This window comes from Rhinoraja longicauda, chromosome 2 (assembly GCF_053455715.1).
Source record: "Rhinoraja longicauda isolate Sanriku21f chromosome 2, sRhiLon1.1, whole genome shotgun sequence".
NCBI classification, from domain to species: Eukaryota; Metazoa; Chordata; class Chondrichthyes; order Rajiformes; family Arhynchobatidae; genus Rhinoraja; species Rhinoraja longicauda.
The window spans coordinates 105,301,813-105,326,832 of record NC_135954.1 but is presented as its reverse complement, the minus strand read 5'-3'; the positions used below and the strand labels follow the sequence as shown (position 1 = coordinate 105,326,832).

The 25,020-nt window shown below is 38.4% G+C and overlaps 1 protein-coding gene across 9 annotated transcripts in view; it reads left to right on the top strand.

The window, feature by feature from the left end:
- LOC144608045 (cAMP-responsive element modulator-like) overlaps nt 1–24,584 on the top strand; it is an 87,577-nt gene extending 62,993 nt beyond the window's left edge. For 8 of the 9 annotated variants that reach the window (XM_078425305.1, XM_078425364.1, XM_078425345.1 and 5 more), the window contains 4 exons: nt 1,977–2,119; nt 2,508–2,696; nt 18,560–18,716; nt 21,696–22,244. In XM_078425305.1, the coding sequence (XP_078281431.1) occupies nt 1,977–2,119; nt 2,508–2,696; nt 18,560–18,716; nt 21,696–21,840 (634 nt within the window). In that variant the 3' untranslated portion in view covers nt 21,841–22,244. Of the gene's footprint in view, nt 1–1,976; nt 2,120–2,507; nt 2,697–18,559; nt 18,717–21,695 lie in introns of all 9 variants that reach the window. The other variant, XM_078425334.1, reaches the window with a different exon arrangement.
- Nucleotides 24,585–25,020: the final 436 nt, after the last annotated feature.

The window sequence follows — 25,020 nt, the reverse complement described above, 5'->3', positions numbered from 1 at the left end:
TATGGGGAGAAGGCAGGAACGGGGTACTGATTGAGAATGATCAGCCATGATCACATTGAATGGCGGTGCTGGCACGAAGGGCCGAATGGCCTCCTCCTGCACCTATTGTCTATTGTCTAATATAGATTATGGACATTGTGCAATATTTGTAACCCAACCTTCAGTGCCTTTAAGAAGGACGTTGTAGACCACCTCCTTGAATCATTTGCTAAAATTGCTTCCACATTGCTGTTATGCAAGAAGTTTTAGGATTATGTAGGATACTGTAACAGAGGAAGCATTTTCTTTGAGTCCTGATGAATTGGGAGTAAAACTGTCAGGTACTGGTAATCCTTGGGTCTAATTGTCCTTGTTTGTTCAGCAGCATGTTTGAGAACCTTATGTAAAACCAAGCAAGGAACTGCAGAGCTGGTCCAGACCAAAGATAGATACATAGCGCTGGAGTAACTCAGCAATTCAGGAAGCATTTCTGGAGAAAAAGGATGGGTGATGTTTCTGGTCGGGCCCGTCGCCCATCTTTTTTTTCTCCAGAGATGCTGCCTGACCCACTAAGTTACTCCAGCACTTTGTGTCTCTGTTTGAGAACTTGACTGATTTTGTGCAGTGCATGCTTTATAACTACCGATTTAAATATAAATTTATGCTGCCCATTTCTAAACTCATGCTGTCCTATTCCAATCGTACTTGACATTGAATTTTACTGGTTTTTCAACTTCTGTGTTTGAATACTCCAAATTGCATATTTATCCTTATTTTTGGAATCTATTCCAGCCAAATGGCCATTTACAGTCTCTGTACTTTATAATTCTGCCACCTTATGCATTTCTGATTTTCAAACCTTAACCAGTGAAGGCAATGCTTTCAGCTATGTTGTATCTAACTTTGAAATTGCTTTCCATTGCATTCAATTTTTCTAAATGTGTTCTTTAAATTCATAATTCTGAACAAACTTGCAGACATCTCCCATGATATCTTTTGGTTTAGTTCAGTGTTATTTTGTTTGTTCATGTTTATGTGAAGTGCATTGAGATATTTTACGTAACTACCTGTATAAATGCAAGCTTTTGTTGCACCATAAAGTTCTCGGTTCCTGTTAATGTGGATTACTGTCATGATTAAGGGATTTCAAATCATGATGTGGACTATATTCAATCACTTTGTTCTATTGAAGAGCAGGGAGATTCAACTGCATTGAATCTCCCTTCTCTTCAATAGCAAGAAGTGAATGAAATTGTGACAGTTTATTGAATGCTTCTGTTTTGGAAAAATCTTTATATTCACTTTGATCATATATCTTTTCCTCAGTTAATATTGTTATTTAAAATTGTTTGTGTAACCATGTGAACATCTAGTGCTGCAAGACCACACTGCAGTAGAATCCACAAAATTAGATTGGTAGCAGTGTTATATAGCTGTAAAGATGCATTTAGGCTAATTCAGTGGCCATATTTTTATGGTTGTCTTTCATCGTAACTAAAATCATACCACATTCAGTTGAGAATAAAACCAGACAATCGGTCGATTAAGCAAGAAGTGGAGATTCTTCCATTGCCAATTTTAGTTATGGAAGAATGCAACATGAATGCCAGTAATTAAGCTTAAAATATCAACTACCGGTTTACTTTCTTGTGTTATCCTTTCCTGAGAGTCAAAACTTTGATTCAATGCACTTTGTGAATTTCAGATCTTTTCCAGCTATTGGAAACAATTATGTGTGTTTGGAACCCTTTCACTGTCTGAACTAAATTGTACTGAAACAATTTGCTCAGTGTATTATGCATCCTGGTCACTGATAAAGTTAAATGCTGAGAATCAATGAGTTAGCCTTATTAGTTTCATGGGATTGAACATTTGTTTATTTGTAGTTTTGGCATCTTGTTTTGTGGAATTGTGATAAAAAACCATAGTTATGATTTAATAATGAATAAAATTGTTAAGAGTTCTTATATCATAATGTTATGATAATGTTATTTCAGAAAAATCCTAAATGAATTATCTTCTGATGCACCTGGTGTTCCAAAGATTGATGAAGAAAAATCTGAGGAAGAAGGAGCAACAGCTGCTATCACTACAATGGCAGTACCAACTTCTATCTACCAGACGAGTACTGGTCAATACAGTATGTACTGCTATTTTATCTCACTATCTTTTTTAATATCTTGGCGGTGAGATGCGAGGCGAGTGGGGAAGTGGGTGGTGACCTATACATAATTGATCTCATTCATAGTCTGATAAATATCCTGCTGAGAAATAAAATCAGATTGCAGTTCCATCTCCTCTTGGAGAGTTTATGCCAGTTGAGGTCATGGTTCTCGTATTTTAGATAGCATAATCTACAGACCATTAAATGTGGGCTCATATTGTGATTATTTGTTCAGTTTCATAGTTATGTAATATATATAGATCAGAATTCCAGATTGTCATGAAAATTTCTCTTGACAAATTCTTTGACATGCCCTGAAAATGTTTCTACATATCTCTACTTGTTTTGATCTGTTTTGTTTCAGTTGCAATCGCACAAGGTGGAACTATTCAGATTGCAAATCCAGGAGCTGATGGAGTGCAAGGATTACAGACACTTACCATGACAAATGCAGGAACACCTCAGCCTGGGACAACCATTGTGCAATATGCTACACAGTCAGGTGATGGGACACAACAGTTCTTTGTTCCAGGCAGCCAAGTCGTTGTTCAAGGTACGAGAAATTGATTTATTGGACAAGATGATAATGTGGCGTTTCATTTGTTTCTCTTCAGAAACAACTCCTTACACATTCCACCACTCATCTTCATACCAAGGGCAACATACTCTGACCAAATTAGTCGATACACCAACACATTTTTGAATGTCAGAGGAAACTAATGCCCAAAAGAAACCCAAATCTTAAGAGGGAGAACATGCAAAATCTACAGACAGTACCCCTAAAGTCTGGGTAGACCACAGGTTGTCGTAGTTGCCAGACAGCAATGGACAGCAGAAATTCCTGACGTTTAAATCTTTTATAGAAACATAGAAAATGGGTGCAGGAGTAGGCCATTCGGCCCTTCGAGCCTGCACCGCCATTCAATATGATCATGGCTGATTATCCAACTCAGTATCCCGTACCTGCCTTCTCTCCATACCCCCTGATCCCTTTAGCCACAAGGGCCACATCTAACTCCCTCTTAAATATAGCCAATGAACTGGCCTCAACTACCTTCTGTGGCAGAGAATTCCACAGATTCACCACTCTCTGTGTGAAAAAAAACTTTCTCATCTCGGTCCTAAAAGACTTCCCCCTTATCCTTAAACTGTGACCCCTTGTTCTGGACTTCCCCAACATCGGGAACAATCTTCCTGCATCTAGCCTGTCCAACCCCTTAAGAATTTTGTAAGTTTCTATAAGATCCCCCCTCAATCTTCTAAATTCCAGCGAGTACAAGCCGAGTCTATCCAGTCTTTCTTCATATGAAAGTCCTGCCATCCCAGGAATCAATCTGGTGAACCTTCTCTGTACTTCCTCTATGGCAAGAATGTCTTTCCTCAGATTAGGAGACCAAAACTGTATGCAATACTCCAGGTGTGGTCTCACCAATGCCCTGTACAACTGCAGCAGAACCTCCCTGCTCCAATACTCAAATCCCCTCGCTATGAATGCCAACATACCATTCGCTTTCTTCACTGCCTGCTGCACCTGCATGCCTACTTTCAATGACTGGACCACAACACCCAGGTCTCGCTGCATCTCCTCTTCTAATCGGCCACCATTCAGATAATAGTCTGCTTTCCTGTTCTTGCCACCAAAGTGGATAACCTCACATTTATCCACATTATACTGCATCTGCCATGCATTTGCCCACTCACCTAACCTATCCAAGTCACGTTGCATTTTCCTAGCATTCTCCTCACAGCTAACACTGCCCCCCAGATTCGTGTCATCCGCAAACTTGGAGATGTTGCATTCAATTCCCTCGTCCAAATCATTAATATATATTGCAAATAGCTGGGGTCCCAGCACTGAGCCTTGCGGTACCCCACTAGTCACTGCCTGCCATTCTGCAGCTAAGCTAATAAGACTGTAAAACTATTGGATTGTTTAAAAAAAATACCCAGTTAACAAATGTTTTTCAGAGGAAGGCATATATTCTCTTAATATTTTGACCGGTGTGTAATCTCAGACCCATCATGACTGACTTTTAATTATCTTTAAATCACAGTTATGCAGAATAGAAAGTGGCGCTTCAGCCCAAAATATTTATGTGAGGTCATCCACTACCTATCTGCACCAATCTTATTTTCCGGGTCTCAACCTGTAGCCTTCTATGCTATGATGTTTCCTCGTGCTTATCTCAATACTAATTTTGAGAAGACGTAGACACAAGGAACAGCAGATGCTGTTACCTTGTGTAAAACACAAAGTGCTGGAGTAACTCAGCAGGTCGGAGAAGGTAGGTGAGATTAGCTTATCTTGGGATCATGTTTGGCACAGACATTGTGGGCCTGTCCCTCTTCTGTACTTTTCCATGTTCTATCAACACTGCCTATAACCAAAGATAACTGTCTTCACTATGAGAAATGCTATCATATTTCTTATCTGAGAACTTGCCAACCAAACATCCTACATTCTCATTTAAATAATTACTATATATAACAAACAGCAAGGGTTGCAATACTTATTCCGGTGATACACCACTGATCATGGACTGCCAATGGCAAGAATAAAGCTCAACAGCAAAATCACTTTGTCTTTTGTTACCAATCCAATTTTGGATCTAATTCGACAAATTTCTGTCTCCTACTTTCATAACGTGGGATTTTGTCGTGTAGACCGTATCAATGACATAGCTATCATGGATAAACCTAATTACTTCTGAAAAATGCTGTCAAATAAATCAAACAGGATATCATCCTGGATTGGTCTTGCCTTTCCATGTGAGTTAATACTGATCCTTGTGATGTTTTCCCAATAATTTCACGTGTAACTGTTGTTAGACCTGTAACCTGCCTTATTCCTGCTGGTCTTCTTGAATGAAGATACCACAATTACTGTTCTCCAGTATCTTTAAATTTAACATCTCTTCTTTGATCAGGGGAAATTTGACATTTTCTGAGATACAGCAATGACCTCACCGGCCTGATTATGGCTGCTAAATAAATCTTAAGTCCACTTTCTTTTCAATGGTAATTTGTTCTACAATTCTACCTTCACCCTCCTTGAATTCTCCAACAGAATTTCTTCTGTTTTGTGAACACAGGTGAGATATGTTCATTTAAGACCTCGTCTTCAAGTTCCCAACTTCATGAACATTTGCTACATTGATGCCTTGCTCGTTCCCATTAATCTCTCCTAAAGATATTCTTAAAATTCTTTTGGATTTTCTTTAACTTTTCCTGCCATTCATATTTAATGCCCTCTCTTTACCCAGCTAATTATTTTCAGCCTCTTCCCTCTACCCTACACATTGTATACTACTTCTGAAATGACAGCCCGTAGGGAGGTAATTTGGGATGGGCGACAAAAATGCTGACTGAAACAGTGACATCCACATCTTGCAAAGAACAGCAAAAATCTCTCTACAAAAAGGACTCAAGTGATGAAATTTAAGAACACTTTCTTGCTTGATTTATGGTGCCATGTGTTGTCAGGAATGTTGAGCTTCAAATTGGCAGCATTGGTTTTAAATTATGGGCTATTTGTTGTCTACGTTATTTTTTATTCTTATCATTTTATTGTAATGTGCAACTTTCCCAAGAGATGCCCTTTTGAAGTGTAGAGTTCAGTAACAAGTTCCTTTTGCTAAATTATAACTAATCTTTTTTTAAACACATATAGAAGCTGCTTTTTGCAGTAAATGCTTCCATTGATTAATTTTTTTCAAAATGTTCTTTGCACAGAAAGATATAAATGCAGAGAAGACTTTCTTCTCTGTTATTCTCTGTTATTCGGTGAAGCAGGCATATTTTGTCTTTTGAAAGGAAATCCTGATAATGTATTACCACTTTGAATGTGACTCACAGCTACGTAGGCAACTTATTATTTGTGACCTTTATTGCATCGAAAAGATCTAGTCAGGAATCTGCTAGTGACGTCACTTTGATGTAATTGTTTCTTATTTTAATCCCATAAATGCAAATTGATTAAGAACCTTTTATGTAGAATGAGCAGAAAGAGATGAAAAGCAGACTGCAAAATAGTGATGCAAGATGAGACAGAAACAGGTAAAAAAAACAGCAAGATCTGGATGTTTTTAGCATAATGGAGGCACTTAACATTTTCAAATACTCAATTAACAGATAAACCTTTTTTATTTACAGCACTGCAATCTACATTTTGATAATAAAATATCAGCAGGGATGATACTGTCTCTTTGTTAATATTTGTTACCAAGCAGGATAGCATAAAAGTTGCAAGTAATGAAATTAAATGTTTCCATTTTGGAGGGCACAGTTATTTTTTTCAAGATTTTTCGAAGGTTTGACCATCTGAATCAATGTGTGAAGATAGTTTCCTATGTCTTGTCTTAGTTAATTTGCCGATATTGATTCAAGGTATTTTATTGCATATCATTTTAATCCTATAAAGCAGATGAATATGTCTGCCATAGATTAACTATGGTTTGTCTTTATTGTTCTGGTGAATTCTGTAATAACTCTGGAACCATTTGCAGAGGTAAAGTACAAGTGTAAAAACAAAGATTTTACTCTTGTGCTTAACCTTTTTGAATATTTTAGATTGAGGATTCCATAGACCATTCAGTTTAGCTTTCAAGAATCATTAGGTTTTCTGGCATTTGTTGTCAGCAGGGAAATGTAAATATTATGAGTAAAGGAAAACAATTATTGACATTAGAATAAAATTACAATTTTCTGATGGTATTAGTATTAAAGTCTCACCATTTTTTAAATCTTACATTGGTTTGGATAAAGTAACATAGAAAATAGGTGCAGCAGGAGGCCATTCGGCCCTTTGAGCCAGCACCGCCATTCATTGTGATCATGGCTGATCATCCACAAACCCGTGCCTGCCTTCTCCCCATACCCCTTGATTCCGCTAGCCCCTAGAGCTCTATCTAACTCTCGTAAATTCATCCAGCGAATTGGTCTCCACTGCCTTCTGTGGTAGAGAATTCCACAAATTCACAATTCTCTGGTGAAAAAGTTTTTTCTCATCTCAGTTTTAAATGCCCTCCCCTTTATTCTTAGACTGTGGCCCCTGGTTCTGAACTCCCCCAACATTGGGAACATTTTTTCCTGCATCTAGCTTGTCCAGTCCTTTTATAATTTTATATGTTTCCTTAAGATCTCCTCTCATCCTTCTCGATTCCAGTCAATTCAAGCCCAGTCTTTCCAATCTTTCCTCATATGACAGTCATGCCATTCTGGGGATTAACCTCGTGAACCTACGCTGCACTCCCTCAACAGCAAGGATGTCCTTCCTCAAATTAGGAGACCAAAACTGCACACAATACTCCAGATGTGATCTCACCAGGGCCTTGTACAACTGCAGAAGGACCTCCTTACTGCTGTACTCAAATCCTCTCGTTATGAAGACCAACATGTCATTAGCTTTCTTCACTGCCTGCTGTACCTGCATATTTACTTTCAGTGACTGGTGTACAAGGACACCCAGGTCTCGTTGCACTTCCCTTTTTCCTAATCTGACACCATTGAGATAATAATCTGCCTCCTCGTTCTTGTCCCCAAAGTGGATAACCTCACATTTATCTACATTATACTGCATCTGCCATGCATCTGGCCACTAACTCAACCTGTCCAATTCACCCTGCAACCTCCTAGCATCCTCTTCGCAGTTCAAACTGCCAGCTTTGTGTTATCTGCAAATTTGTTAGTTACTTTTAATTCCATCATCTAAATCATTAATATATATTGTAAAAGTTGCGGCCCCAGCACCGAGCCTTGCGGCACTCCACTCGCCACTGCTTGCCATTCTGACAGGGACCTGTTTATTCCTACTCTTTGTTTCCTGTCTGCCAACCAATTCTCTATCCATGTCAAAACTCTACTCCCAATAACATGTGCTCTAATTTTTCCCACTAATCTCCTGTGTGGGACCTTATCAAAGGCTTTCTGAAAGTCCAGATACACTACATCCACTGGCTCTCCTTCATCCATTTTACTTGTCACATCCTCAAAAAATTCCAGAAGAATAGTCAAGCAGGATTTCCCCTTTATAAATCAATGCTGACCGGACGAATCATTTTACTGCTATCCAAATACGCCGTTATTACTTCTTTAATTAAGTATTTCTCGCCTAATGCAAATTTCTTTCAGTTCCTCTGTCTCCCTAGATCCTCGGTCCTCTAGTACATCTGGGAGATTGTGTCTTCCTTAGTGAAAACAGAACCAAAGTATCTGTTCAACTCTTCCGCCATTTCCTTGTTCCACATCATAATTTCACCTGTTTCTGCCTTCAAGGGACCCACAATTGTCTTTAATGTTTTTCACTTATTATACCGAAAGAAGCTTTTCCTATCCTTCTTTATATTTTTGGCGAGCTTACCTCCCTCCGTACTTCATCTTTTTACCCTGTATTGCGCTTTTTGTTACCTTCTGATGTCCGTTGAAAGTTTCCCAATCCTTTGGCTTTCCCCTACTCTTTGCTATGTTATACACCTTCTCTTTTAGTTTGATACCGTCCCTAACTTCCCTTGTCTGCCACGGTTGCCTCTTATTCCCTTTAGAATCTTCCTTCCTCTTTGGAATGAAATAATCCTGCATCTTCTGGATTATGCCCAGAACTTCCTGCCATTGCTGTTCTACCGTCATTCCTGCTAGGATCCTTTTCCAGTCGACCTTGGCCAGCTCCTCCCTCATTCCTTCATAGTCGCCTTTGTTCAACTGCAACACTGACACTTCTGATTTAACCTTCTCCCTTTCAAAAAGCAGATTAAAACTTATCATATTATGGTCACTACCTCCTAGCGGTTCCTTTATCTTGAGTTCCCTTATTACAAGGGTTCCCAACCTGGGGTAAATTTCACCTACCCTGGGGTAAATTTGTTGATTCTGGATTTGTACATATTTGACTGACTGTAATTGGTCCTGGTATACATTAGTTGTTCATAAATAAGTGAAATAACATTGTTATGTGCTATTATTATTGTTATTTGAACTTAAAATAATAATGTTTAAAACAGTATTTTAAAATTTCCCGTTTGTCGGTTGCTTTATTATGGTAGAAGTGTAAACTCAAATTACTGAACAAAACAGGGTGGGGGTAAATTTACTTTCGAAAAGTTGCAAAGGGGTAAACGGGATGAAAAAGGTTGGGAACCCCTGCCTTATTAAATCTAGTTCATTAGCCAACACTAAATCCAGAATTGCCTTCTCTCTGGTAGGCTCCAAGCTGCTCTAAGGCACTTTACAAATTCCCTTTCCCAGTCTACCTGCAAATTGAAATCTCCCATAACCACAGTGGCATTACCTTTGTTACATGCCAATTTTAACTCCAGCTGCAACTTGCACCCTATATCCAGGCTGCTGTTTGGGGGTTTGTAGATTACTCCCATTAGTATCTTCTTACCTCTACAATTCCTCAATTCTATCCACAGCAACTATATTATATATTTATATTACATATTTACATTACTTATATTATATATTTATATTATATATTTACATAAACAACACAGACTATAATTTTATGTGCTTTAGCAATAGGTTAAGTTACGTATTGAGTTTTTATTTCTTGCACTGCAAATATATATTTTGCTTAAGTTGAAGTGCAAGTTTTGGTGTGGTTGTTTTTGTTCAGCTTGCTTTGGGAAGTTGTGTCTGTGGCACTTGTTCTGTGGTAGCAAAATTGAAACTTCATTTTTTCTACCTTACAAAGTATAGAATTCTATATTGTGTTATTTTCTTTTTTTCAATATACCTTGTTTGGTACTTGGGATGTGGTTTCAGAAAAGATAGTGTTAATGGAAATGGTACAACAAGTGGTTATTGTAGAGATGTTTATTACTTACTGTGTTACTGTGTTGGGGGTCTGGCACAGATCCTTTCTTCTCCCACCCCCCTGCTGTCTTGAGAACCTGGTTGAACACTCATCCGTCTGCTGGCACAATGCAAAGTAAAACTTTTAAATTGATATCCCAAAGATCCCCAACTCTATCCATGACCTTAGTAATTTTGTATACCTCAGTTAGACTCTCCCTCACTCTTCCTTCCTCTGCCTGCTTTATCCCAAGGACACCAAACCCAGCCTATCTAGTCTATACATAACTGAAGCCAATCTCAGGCCATATCCTTGTGAATTTCCTCTGCATCCTCTCAGATCATTTTTCCTCTGCACCCTCTCAGATCATATCTACTATGACTTTGTGCAGAGCCCCAACTGTAGCCTAATCGATATTTTGCCAACTTGCATCATAACCTCCTTTCTCCTATCTTGCCGAATATAAGCAAGTATCCTACATTTCTCCACCACTGTCTGTACTTGTACTGCGTTCTTCCTGGATTCTGGGATAAGGACAAAGTCCCTCTGTTCATCTTTGCTGCATAGGGCCTTTCCATTCATTCTCCATGTCCTACCCTTATTAGTTTACTCATCAAGCTTCATCTGATGTTCATCAGGATTACATTCTATTTGACATGCACTGCCCATCTTACCAAATAAATCATTATTATTGTCATGTGGCTTGAATCTCTCTTTTTCACCATCAACAAGAACACATTTCTTATCATCTGTGTACTTGCAAGTCATACATCCTGGCACTTGAATATGCAGTTTATGGACTTTAAGATGAGAATACTATCAGATAAACTATAGCTGTCGAAATGTCAACACCTACATAATTTGGCATTTTTATTTCCTCCTGAATGGTAGCAGAGAATTGTACCGATAGCATATTTTTGTGCATGCATGACAACAGTCTGAAAGTGAACCAATGTGTAGGAAGGAATTGCAGAAGTTGGTTTACACCAAAGATACACACAAAATGCTGGAGTAACTCAGGGGGACAGGCAGCATCTCTGGATAGAAGGAATGGGTGACGTTTCGGGTCGAGAACCAAACTGCTTGCATTCTTGGTTTCTTTTTTGAACTCACCATGAAATTTGTTCAATGAAGTTATGCCATGACTTAAGACCATCTATTTCCAACTCGGTAACTTTCTCAACTCTGCCTTTTACTTCATTTGACCTGTGTCTGTCAGTGAACAACTCATCTATCCTTGACTCATCTATCAATGATCCCAATTCCCCACTCACAATGTTTCCATCTCTTGCATGGGAGACAGGTCAGGAAGGACCCAGAGTGAGGTAGCATCCAGAGTGAGGTAGCTGATTTGGATGCAAGATGGGCTTGGTGGAAGTATTCAGAGGGTTGTTCTGGTGAATTGTTTTCAGATTGGATGCCTGTGACCAGTGAGTAGTCTGCTGCAGGAAATATGTGCTTGATCCACTGTTGTTTGCAATCTGTATTACTGATTTGGCAGAGAACATAGGTGGCATGATGAGTAAATTAGAGGATGACATCAGAAATTATGTGGTGGACAATGAAGAAGGTTGTCAAAGATTACAAATGGTCATTGGAATTTTATTTAGACAAGTGCAATGTGATGCATTTTGGGAAGTTAATCCAGGGCTGTATTTACGCTGTAAATGATAGGGCACTGGAGAGTGGTCTAGAACAGTGAGACCTAGGAGGACATGTACATAGTTCCCTGAAAGTCGCCATGCTGGCAACAAGGTGATAAAGAAAACATATGGCATGCTTGCCTATATAGATGGGGCATTGAGTCGAAACATTGAGAAATCATTTAACAACTGTTTAGAATGTTGGTGAGTGCAGCTGAAAGATTGTGGGCAGTTCTGGTCACCATACGGAAGGATGTGATTAAGGTGGAGAGGGTACAAAAAAGGTTCACAAGAATGTTGCAGGAACTGGATGGCTTGAGTTGTAAGGAGAGACTGGATACGTGAGGCTGTTTCTTTAAAGCAAAGGACCACTTGACTATGACTCAACCTTTCCTGTCCCCCAGCTTCAGTGTAGGAGTCCAAATTTGCCTCCACCCCCACCACAATTTGATCAATTGTTGGAGATTTACCTATATGCATAGAGTTCACTCCTAGCATCCTGCTGGCCTTTTGATCTGGCCAGCCTCTTGGTAGAACATTTTTCATGTTTCTATGTAAAATGTTTTTACAATTATAAAGAAATCCTGACAGTAAATATTACAGTACTTTCACACACTTGACCAGAAGCATGCATCTGAAAATTATTATTCATGTTCATTATCTGTAAATATCACCGGTGTGGGACGAATAAAGGAATATATTATTATTAACTAACAAAATGTTATGCTGAAGCAATAAATGTCAGTCATTCAGGTTTGAAATGGCAAGATGTTTGAAAATAAATGCTGTTGTATTTGTCAAGACTGCCCAATTCTAGACCATTGGTAGTTTTGATTTTGTTTTTAAATGACACCGGAGGAAGTCAATATAACACAACTGTCTTGTAACAACTGCTCCCATGAGTGAGCAAGAACAATTCTCAAAACAATATACCTCAGCAATTCTCAGCCTGTGAGCACACGTTTTTGGAAGTTGCATGCAAATTAATTTTTAAAAATTGTGAAATGGGCTTGCAACACTTTAGAAAAAGAAATCTCAGTTGGCAAAAAAGCTTAACATCAGTGGTTATATTTTTTGAGGGGTTTGTCAGGTCCAGGAAATACATACTTTGGAAAGTCAAGGACTGATTAAGGATTGTCAACCACAGGAGGTTGGTGAGATCCTCAATGAATATTTCCCTTCTGTTTTTACCATGGAGAAAGACATGAATACTAGGGAATTTGCACATTGAACTTGTTCCATATACCCACCACCATGTATGAAAAGTTGCACCTCGAGTTCTGAGTAAATCTGCCCCCTCATCCTCCTTTGTTCCAAGGAATAAAGTCCTAGCCTGCCCAACCTCTCCCAGTAGCCCTCTAGTCCTGACAATATCCTTGCAAGTCTTCTCTGCACTCTTTCCCAGTTTAACAACATCTTTCCTATAACAGGGTGACCAAAACTGAACACAATACTCCCAATGTGGCCTCACCAATGTTTTGTACAACTGTAACACCCCCTACTCATACTTTTTCTCCAGAGATGCTGCCTGACCTGCTGAGTTACTCCAGCACTTTGTTTCTATCTTCTGTACTCAATATCCTGACTGATGAAGGCCAATGTGCCGAAAGCCTTCTTGACCACCGTATCTATAAGTAATGCCACTTTCAAGGAACTATGTACCTGCACTCTTAGATCCCTCTGCACTATAATGCTCCCTGGAGCCCTGCCATTTATTGAGGATCCTGTCCTGGTGTGACTTCTCAAAATGCAACACCTTACATGCATCTACATTAAACTCCATTAATCATTCCTCAGCACAATTGAACAACTGATCAAGATCCTGTTGTAATTTTTGATAACCTTCTTCGCTATTTATGATACCATCAACTTTACTTCTGCGAATTTACTAATCATGCATTGTACATACTCATCCAAATCATTGATCTAAACCACAAAGAGAGCAAAAGGCCCTACACTGATCCCCTGTGACAACTTGTCACAGGCCTCCAGTACGAAAAACAACCTTCCATTTTCACCCTCTGCTTCTTTTCATGAAGTCAATTCTTTATCCAGTCAGCTAGCTCTCCCCAGATCCCATGAGATGCAACCTTCCAGAGCAGCCTACCGTGCGGAACCTTATCAAATGCTTTGCCAAGGTCTATATAGACAACATCTATGACTACCTTTATCGATCTTTTTGATTACCTTCAAAAAACTCACTCAGATTCATGAGACACGACCTCCCATGCACAAAACCATGCTGACTATTCCCAATCAGTCCCCGTCTATCCAAATGCACATTTATCTTATCCCTCCGAATACTCTGCAATAACTTGCCTACTACAGATGTTAGGCTCACTGGTCTACAGTTCCCAAGCTTTTCCTTGCAGCCCTTCTTAAATAGACGTGCAACATTCTGGCAACTCACCTGAATCCAATTATGATTCATCTCAGCCAGGGCGCCTGCAATTTCTTCTATGTGTGGTAGGTAAGCTTTTGGAATGGATTCTGAGGGATAAGATACACATGCATTTGTAAAGACCGGTTGATTAGGGATAGCCACCAATGGCTTTGTGCTTGGGAGATCACATCTTAGGAATTTGAATTTTTTGAAGAAGTAAGCAAGAAGGTCAATTATGACAATTTTGTAGATTTACTATTAGTGATCCATTCAATTGGAGGGAAGTTAAAATCTCCAACTAATACTATCCTATTTTTCTTACAACTGTTTGCGATTTCCCTACACATTTGCTCTAATTTCCGCTGGCAACTTGAGGACCCCATAATACGGTCTCATGAAAGTGATCAACCTCTGCTAGTTTCATTTGGAAATGAAATCGGGAAGGTGGTGGACGTATGTCTAAGATCACCAGAAGAGCAACCTAAAGGGCAGACAACAATTTGCATGCTGGGGTTTTGCTTGGTGTAGAGGTTAGAGAGAGATTATCTTAAAAGGGGATTGTCAGATGGCAGTTGCATTTTGGGCCCCACATCTGAGGCGGGATGTGCTTGGAGAGGGTCCAGAGGCTTACAAAAATGAACCCATATATAATGAGTATTTGACGGTTTTAGGCCGGTACACACTGGAGTTTAGACGGATGAGAGGGGATCTCATTGAAACCTACTGAATCATGAAAGGCCTAAGGAGAGTGGATGTGAAAAGGTTATTTCCAGTAATGGGAGAGTCTTGAATTCATAGCCACAGACGACTGTGGAGGCCAAGTCTTTGGGCATTTGTAAAGCAAAGATTGGCAGGTTCTTGATTAGAAAGGGTGTCAAAGGTTACAGGGAGAAGGGGTTGAGAGGGAAAAATTGATCAGCCATGATTGAATGGTGGAGTAGAGTTGATGGGCCGAATGGCATAATTCTGCTCCTATGACTTATGAACGTGAACTATTCCTGGATCCTTCTGTTCTGTAACATTCTCTAGTGCCCTACCATTTACTATGAAGGTCCTGCCCTGGTTGAATTTCCCAAATGCAGCACTTCACACTTATCTAAGTTAAGCTCCATATGCCATTTCTCTGCTCACTTGCCCAGCTGATCAAGATCCCCCTATATTTTGTGATACCCTTCTTCACTGTCTGCGGTACCACCTTCTTTAGTGTCATCCACAAGCTTACTAAGCAAGCTTTGTACATTCTGATCCAAACTGTTGATATGACATGTAGCAGTGGACCAGCCCCGATCCATGAAGCACACCACTAAGCAAAGCTTCCTGTCTGAGAAACAACATTTCACTTCACACTCTGCTTCCTACCATTAAACCAATTCTATGTCCAGTTAGCTAGCTCTTCCTGGATCCCTAATGTTCCAGAATAGCCTCTCTTGCAGAATCTTATTAAAAACCTTGCTGAAGTCCGTATAGATTATTTCATTAACCTTTGAGATGTTTGAAGAAGTAACCAATGAAATTCATGAGGCAGGATCTCCTACGCACAAAACCATGCCAACCATCCCTAATCAATTCCTGTCTATCCAAATGCACGTATATTGTATCACTCGAAAATCTTTCCAATAGCTTTTCTATCATAGATGTTCGGTTTACTAGTCTATAGTTCCCAGGATTTTCTTTGCAGCCCTTCTTAAATAGAGGGACAACTGTCGTAACCTTGCCCATGTCTAACGATGATGCATATATCCAAGGCTCCTACAATTTCTTCCCCAGCAGCTTCCCACAATGTCCTCCCCAAGAGGTTCTCCGCAGAGGAGAAAATGAAAACACTTCGAAGATATATAAGTTGTGTGCTCCAGGGATCTGCATTAGCATCTTTAATAGGTTTCATCAGCTACTAGATTTAGAAATGCAATAAACAGGTATCATATTTGTAGTAGCATATCAATGAGAATAATGCCTATTCATAATTACCAGTTTCTTGAACTGTCTGTAATCTATAATCTATGTTATTTTTGTTAGGTTAATATTTTAGAAGTTAATTGCTTTAACTGCTCAACCTTAAAAGTTAATTGCTATCAAAAGACATGTTCAATTTAAATACAGTTATTATTAAATCCATGAGCTGGAGGAAAAACCTGTGTTTTTGTTTCTGTGGGGCACCATTCTCACTCGTTACCCTGTCCCCCTAAACATACGTATATAGAGGGGGGATGGGGAATTAATAACAAGACATTTGATGTTGTCATACAGCACAGAAATAGGCCCTTTGGCTCGACTCGTCGTGGCTAACTAAGTTGCCACATCTATGCTAGTCCCATTTGGCCACATTGGGCTCGTATTCCTTCAAATCTTTCCACTCCATGTACCTATCCACTTGTCTTTTATATGCTGTTATAGTACCTGCCTCATCTAGTGAAGGGGAAATCATGCTTGACTAATCTACTGGAATTTTTTGAGGATGTAACTAGGAAAATTGACAGGGGAGAGCCGGTGGATGTGGTGTACCTCGACTTTCAGAAAGCCTTCGACAAGGTCCCACATAGGAGATTGGTGGGCAAAATTAGAGCACATGGTATTGGAGGTAGGGTACTGACATGGATAGAAAATTGGTTGACAGACAGAAAGCAAAGAGTGGGGATAAATGGGTCTCTTTCAGAATGGCAGGCAGTGACTAGTGGGGTACCGCAAGGCTCGGTGCTGGGACCGCAGCTATTTACAATATACATCAATGACTTGGATGAAGGGATTAAAAGTACCATTAGCAAATTTGCAGATGATACAAAGCTGGGTGGCAGTGTGAGCTGTGAGGAAGATGCTATGAGGTTGCAGGGTGACTTGGACAGGTTGTGTGAGTGGGCGGATGGAAGGCAGGTGCAGTTTAATGTGGATAAGTGTGAGGTTATCCACTTTGGTGGGAAGAATAGGAAGGCAGATTATTATCTGAATGGTGTCAAGTTAGGAAAAGGGGACGTACAACGAGATCTTGGTGTCCTCGTGCATCAGTCACTGAAAGGAAGCATGCAGGTACAGCAGGCAGTGAAGAAAGCCAATGGAATGTTCGCCTTCATAACAAGAGGAGTTGAGTATAGGAGCAAAAAGTTTGCAGTTGTACAGGGCCCTAGTGAGACCGCACCTGGAGTACTGTGTGCAGTTTTGGTCTCCAAATTTGATGAAGGATATTCTTGCTATTGAGGGCGTGCAGCGTAGGTTGACTAGGTTAATTCCCGGAATGGCGGGACTGTCATATGTTGAAAGACTGGAGCGACTAGGCTTGTATACACTGGAATTTAGGATGAGAGGAGATCTTATCGAAACTTATAAGATTATTAAGGGGTTGAACACGTTAGAGGCAGGAAACATGTTCCCAATGTTGGGGGAGTCCAGAACCAGGGGCCTCAGTTTAAGAATAAGGGATAGGCCATTTAGAACGGAGATGAGGAAAAACTTTTTCAGTCAGAGAGTTGTGAATCTGGAATTCTCTGCCTCAGAAGGCAGTGGAGGCCAATTCTCTGAATGCATTCAAGAGAGAGCTAGATAGAGCGCATAAGGATAGCGGAGTCAGGGGGTATGGGGAGAAGGCAGGAATGGGGTACTGATTGAGAATGATCAGCCATGATCACATTGAATTGCGGTGTTGGCTCGAAGGGCCGAATGGCCTCCTCCTGCACCTATTGTCTATTGTCTATACACTCTGGCAGCTCATTCCATACAGCCACCACCCTCTGAGTGGAAATGTTGCCCCTCAACTTCTGAGTAAATCTTTCCCCTCTCACTGAAACCTGTGTCGTCTGGTTCTTGATTTTCCTACCCTGGGTAATTGACACTGCATTCTTTCATTCTTTACCTGATTTTATACAGATAAACATAAACTTGCGTGAGTTTATGTTGCTATTCATGTAAAAAATGGACCTGAAAAGCATGTTGTATCAGTTATAAAGTGTCATTGTGAGATGGGGTATTGGAATAGTTTTTGCCTTGCATACACCTCAAGTTAAAATATTTGTACTTTATCCCCCATATTCTTTTTCCTTGGAGTTGAATGGCCTCCTGTATCGGGAAATATTACTGTCTGCTCTCCTATCCATCATAATGACTGCAATTATTCCTACTTCACCATAGCTACTTTTAATAGTATTATCCCCACTACAACTAGCTTCAAATGATTTGCAACTTTGCCACCATCAAACACGGCACTTCATTGAATTTGCTAGGTTTTCTATTGGTGTTACTTTTTTTAAAATCTGCCTGCTCAGCATTTGTAGTCGTCACTTAAGATGCACACTGCTCTTTTCAGTCTTTGGACTTTGAATTCTTGCAAATTTCACTGGTGTGCCAGCAACCAGAGTTACATTGTGGAATTGAAAAAAAAGGTTTCTGACACTAGTACTTAAGAAAGAGAAAATACAAGAAACACTTGACAATAAGAACATAATAATGTTGAAGGTTGCTGTTATACACTGTTGGATCAGATTAGTTGGAAATAATAAAATGGGAAAACATGGGTGCGGAATGTAATATTATGTATGTGCATGATGGGAAGCTAAATAAAGTGTTTTGTTAAAATTGAAAATTTTAATTATTCAATATTTATTCTCATGCAGCTGCAACAGGAGATATGCCAACTTACCAAATCCGGACTCCAACTACCACCCTACCTCAGGGAGTAGTGATGGCAACTTCACCAGGGACATTGCATAGTCCACAACAGCTTGCAGAAGAGGCAACACGTAAACGGGAACTCAGGCTAATGAAAAACAGGTAAGATTTCAGAAATCTTTATAAAATGATCATGTGCTGCAACTAAGGAAGAGGGTGGTTTATTTAACAACAACATTTATTTTCAATATCCAATTTCTAATTGCTTCATTTTTAGACTTTTTAATTTGGTATCAAAACCTTCTCATGCCGTCAGTGAAAAGTTTAATTTTGCTTCAAAAGTCTATTGCCACTGAATTAAAACCGTGCCATGACATGCATTTTTTTTTCAATAATCTTTCATCTTGACATATATTTCTCACTCCCTCTGAGAGAGAATTATGATTCATTTGGGACCTCCTTCAGCAGCATATGGGGCACTTATTTTAAGGGTTGCAGACATATGCTTGTATGCATATATGATTGCGAGCTGAGGATTGTTCTATTCTCCACAAATGTTCTTGTGTTGACTTCAGTTGAATCAAATAATGTTAAGGTAAATACAATTGACATCCAATATCCTCCTTTTTCATTTGGTAAAAGATCAATTTCTCCACTTGACATTCCAACTTATGGAACCAATCTATTTTGAAGAAACTGCAGTTAATTTCCTGACAATAATGTTTGTGTGAAATGTTTTTGTATTGTGGTAAAAATTCAGGTTATGTGTTGATCACCATTTGCAACAGCCTTCAAGTGCAAACTTATTTTTATGTGCTATGTAATGAATCCTGCTATGCAGTGATAGTGATCACTAAAATTTCCAACAGGGCTTTCTTTTTGTAGTACTATTTTAATGTACAAATGAAAATTCAGATATCTGCTTAATTTTGTGAAATAAAAATATGTTCATCTTTTTTGACAGTTTGTCTGTATTTGATAAAATATTAATATGACATTGATACAGTGTATTTTAGAAAAATAACGAGGTCAATTTGCATCAGTAGGAGTTTTATATGTGTAGATTGGGTTCCTCACTTCATGTAGCAGTGTTGGGTGTTTGAATCTTTCCATGTGCCTGCTACATGCAGTCTAGTGGAGGTCAGTAGCATGCCCTCCCCCTGGTATGTCCTGGTTTTGCTTTATCCTCATGCGCAGATTACTGGCTGCTGATGGTTTCCTTTTCTTCTGCATGACTTCTTCAATGACTATGTCTGGTTGGTTGTATTGATCTGTTTTGAGAGAGGTATCTTGAGCCTTTTGAGTCATTGCTGTTTGAGTATACAAGAAAAAAATATTTACCTTGCCTTCCAAGGAAATTACATGGAGCTGCTTTTAGGACTGACTCTACATTTGCTGCTTTGAACATATCGCAGATTCTCCATCATGCAAGAAGTACAGCTTGAACATACAGCTTGACAAATGCCAAGGGAAAGCTACACATCAGGCTTGCACTATTGTATATGAACAAAAGCTGGTTTAAAAGATAAACAAAATGATTAACTTAAATAATTTGATAAAGCTATAGCATTACAAAGATTGGCAGTGAATAGCTACTTGAAAGCTCCAGAATGAAATACTTCAAAAGATGCATATTAAGTTGGCAAAATATCCAAGCTTGGAGAGGTTAGGGTTCAGTTAAGATAATCAGTATCAATATGTATTTGTTCATCCTGTGGTATATTTTTTTCAGTTACAAGCAGTAAGGGAAACAGTATTTCACAAAAAACATTTAAAATTTTAACTTTGAACATTTTTATTGTTGCAATCAACTTCCAAAATTGATGAAAGCAAACTGCTGGTGGAACTCAATGGGCCAGGTAGCTTCTGAGGTGGGAAATGGACAGACAACATTTTGAATTGGGACCCATCTTCAGACTGATCATTCTTATCAATGGTCTCAAATTGAAACATCTGTCTATTTCCAGCGTTTATTTTTTTGCTGAAGATTCCAGCATCTATAGTCTCTTGTGTGTACAAAATTGATAACGTTGATTATAAATATTGGTCATTAAAATGATTTTGTGTATGTTACAGTTGTATTAAGTTGATTACTTAGAGCACATTTTAACATGTAAAATGTTTACTTCAAGGCTTGCATTATGATTGCAGCTGACAAGTATTTTCATTGTAAAGTAATGTAAAAAAAACATTTTCAGAATATTTTGTAGTGAAGTTCAGTCCCGAATAAGCCACTCTGTTTATCTTCTTGCTAATTTTACGGAAAAATATACAAGTAGACAATGGGGGAGACCCTTTTACATACACGAGGATTGGAAAAGTAGCTTCAAACACTTGAATGCCAGAGGCTATGCAGTGGAGTTGGGAAAGGAACATTTTTGGCTAAAATTGGCAATTAGATGACTAGACAAAATACTACATTTCCTTGCATTTTAAATGTTTTGCTTTAACTTTCTGAATACATATGAGTGCATTTCATATTTTTGTGAAAGGTGCACCTAGAGGAAAATATAAATAATTCATTTAGTGTATGGAAAATTGGTTGACAGCTTTTTGGCATTCACTTTTTATTTGTATCTTAAGTAACTGCCTGTTTTGAATATTTGTTTCTTTTTAAAAAAGTCTTTGGTTAACAAGTTTGGACTGATACAAATTTCAGGTTTTTTTTACAAATTGTACTTTTTTGTTTTCATTTTCTTGCATGATTATGCACATATTTATGCATTACAATCTTAAAAAATGAAATGATGCTTCCTGGAGCAGTGGTCCAAATAAATGTTTCATTCGTGTGACTAAATACTTCAAGCGAGACAGAAAATTACATCTGAATGCAACACTTCAGTTTAATATGGTGTGCCACCTATCAAAAGTCGTTCGATGGGGGTGAATCAACTGCCTTCCGTTCCTGAGATTCAGACTGGTTGGCTGCAAATAATCCCATAAATATGATATAGTGTTGAAGGGTTTTAAGGGATTCAGCAAAGCCAGCAGCTTCTGATTTGGTTGGTGCAAGCCGTAGCTCAAGGACTGGGGATCCGCAAGTGGCACTCTAAGGATGGCATTACAAAGACAAAGTATACAGATTAGTCGGTTTCTGCCCTTTTTCAGCTGTCGCTGTGATGTGCCTTCTGTTAATTCCAGGGAGGCTGCTCGTGAATGTCGTAAAAAGAAGAAGGAATATGTCAAGTGTCTTGAAAATCGAGTCGCTGTGCTTGAAAATCAAAACAAGACTCTTATCGAGGAGCTCAAGGCCCTAAAAGACTTGTACTGCCATAAAACAGATTAACAGCTTCAAACTGCCACTTTCATACTTTTTGAACTCTGACCCAGGCATGAGATGTTGCAGTTCCATGGAATACCAGGTGGAGTTGGGACAGGGACACTTTTGAGTATGATGTACTCCAATTTGCTTTGAATTTTAACCTAGCCAATCAGTTTGGGAGGGTGGGGAGAAATCATGACCTATAATGCTGGAATTGTTCCAGAAGCCCTGATGTTGCATAGCATATCAAGTTTTTCTCGTTCCTTTTTTGCTTCTGCTGTTTGCAGGGAGGCTGCCAAAGAATGTCGACGTCGAAAAAAGGAATATGTAAAGTGTCTGGAGAGCCGTGTTGCAGTGCTGGAAACCCAAAACAAGCAGCTAATCGAGGAACTCAAAACTTTGAAAGAACTTTATTGTGATAAATCAGAGTAGTATTTGTAATGAGTCCTGACCAGTTTGATGTCTACAGCATCGTTCTTTGAAGATAAAGCCTCTGCAGCTTCAGACTGCTTTTAATTTTTTGCTTTGCAAAACTACGTAGAAAACATCGGAACCTTTAACCTGTAACATTTCTCAAAAGTTATTCACAGTAATATATTTTGTTAAGTGTTTGTTGTATAACTGAAATTTTGTGGAAAAAAAATGAACAAAAAAATCTTTTGTAAAAACAATTAGTTAAATGTGTATATACATATACTGTACCCTGTTACAATGTAATGCAGTACTTGCTAAGTTCTATTTGTTAAGCATTTGCATTTAAGATTTTTATGTGTTGCTCATATGCTGTCCTGAAGACACATTGTAATATTATTTTTACATGCTTTTAGTGCCCTATTAAATATGAAAACAAATAGAAAAGTATGCAAGGTAATTGAACTAAATAATTCAGAAATTTGACCTATATGAAAAGCATCGACCTGTAAAAGAGGGAATTTAGAGAGAAAAATGTATGTTATTGATTAATTATATGTAAAGAGAGTGTTATATTCAGTAGCATCACACAACAAATGGAATTTATAGTTAATTTCTGACTTTTATACTTTTCTTTTGTGAAATGTAGCACTGTACTGCTGTCAGTCTATGCTTATGTAGTTCAAGAATCAAAAATGGATTTTAATAGAACCACATTGGTTAAAAACACAGACACTTCTGGTTGTTACTTGAGTATTTTAAAAATGTACAACTTCAGTTGCCTTCATTCGTCAATTATCCTCCGAAGAAATCATTTTGGTTTGTACAGTAACCTATCAAGAATGAAATGAATGCATTAGATTTTATTTCTTTTTGTTCTTTTCTCTTCTGGTTGAGTTTATAGCCAAGATGGAATTTATTTTGGTTGGTTGTGAAATGTGTTCCGCAGTAAGATTTTTTTTAAAGGCCTCAAAAGAGATTTTTTCAAGGTTTTTCTGCATGTAATTTTCTAGGTCAAACATAAAATATAATTTAAAATAGGTATCTGCATGAAGGACTATCGTGCAAATTCATTCATCTTCATAACAATCGCATTAATTCACTCTGAAAAATTATTTTTAGGGACCATGCTCCTTGAAATTCTCAATTGAAATATTTACATATTGCAACTTTATTTTTATTTTTCCTGTCAAGGGGCAGTTCATACTTTCAGCTACCACATACGATAAATGATTCTTTATATTTACTTTTTGAAATTGGTGTATCTTTTATTCACTTTATTGAATTCTGTTATTCTTGAAGCAAGTATATCAGCACTGTTACCATCCAGTTGTATTTTTAATCCTCACGATTCTGGCTATATTTTGAAGTAGCCATTACCTTTTTTAATCTGTTCCTTGGGCATAGAGATTTTCCTGTGTTGAACATGTATCAGTCTTTGCTAGTTTCTTCTATTTAAAACTGACAGTAAGTTTAGAATATATGACTTTGTTTTATTCAATTCATCTTGCTTTTTCGTGAACTCCTTTCTGCTCAGCAGCTCACCCTTTGAGAAAAAGAGAGGGAATATGCAAGTGCTAATCATTTAGTTAATTGTCTTATTTTGCAGAACTAAAACCTCATCCTGTGCCAAAAGCTTAACAAGATATCAAATTATAAAAGCTGTGCATTTGCATTTGTCTGATTTACTATGGTGCATGCTTCATTGCGGCAGGGGAACCACTATTCTACAAGCAAATTCAGGCAAGATGTTTGCTGTTTTGCCCCTCAAAGTGGTCATGATTACAATTTCATTGTTTGAAGTGCAAGTTTGTGTGCATGGCAAAAAACTAAAGTTCCACTTATAAGGCCTCTCAAAATATTAGTTTTGACCATCAATCCTTTCATTATTTTGACAGAAAATTGTTGCCTCGGCTGTAGTTAGTAAATTTCTCCAATGATCTTTCATGCCAAGTACTGAGGAAAATTATTGTGGTTGTTGAAAGCCAATCATCTCACCTGAGGGCATTGAAAATTTTTCTTAAGGTACTGCCTCAAGGAAATTAACAAAATCAGAGATGATAAGAAGAAGCATAATTCTTAGGTCATAGATCTAAGCCACTTATCTCTGCAATTGATGCTTTACTTGCTATTTCTGATTTTTATGTACTATATGGAACTTAATTTTCACGAAAGTAGTTGTAATCTAAAATGCACTGTCTGTGGAGCAGATTAATTTGCGACTCTGCAATAAAAATGGATAAGTTTTTGAAATGAAGCCGAATCAGGGCTATGAGGGAAGGGCTGGAGAATGGGACTAATTGCTTAGGTTTTAAGATTTGTAAAAAATGCTGTATTTTTCTATCAAACAACAAACGTGAAACTGATCTGTTGAATTTTTTTAAAAAATTGAAAATATTACACTGTAATGAGCATTATTTGTGGGACATTTATTTGTTTTAAAACTCAGCACCGTTCAAAACCATGATTCTTGCCAGCGAGAAAGACAAAGGTAGCTTAAAGTATGAGAACACTTCCACCTGAAATCTAGCCTCCATACTGTAGACCATCATGACTTGGAAATATATTGCCGATCCTTCACTTTTGCTGGTCAAAACCCAGGAACCCTCTCTAAGCACACTCAAGGACTGAAGTGGTTCAAGGAGGCAGCTCATCACCTTTTCCAGGGCAACAAGAGATGCACAATTAAATGTTGGTTCATCCTTGATGTCCACATTCCTTGAATAAATAAAAAATGATGAATATGTGGTTATTAAAGTTAACATTCCCAGTCACCAGGTGATGGTGATATTG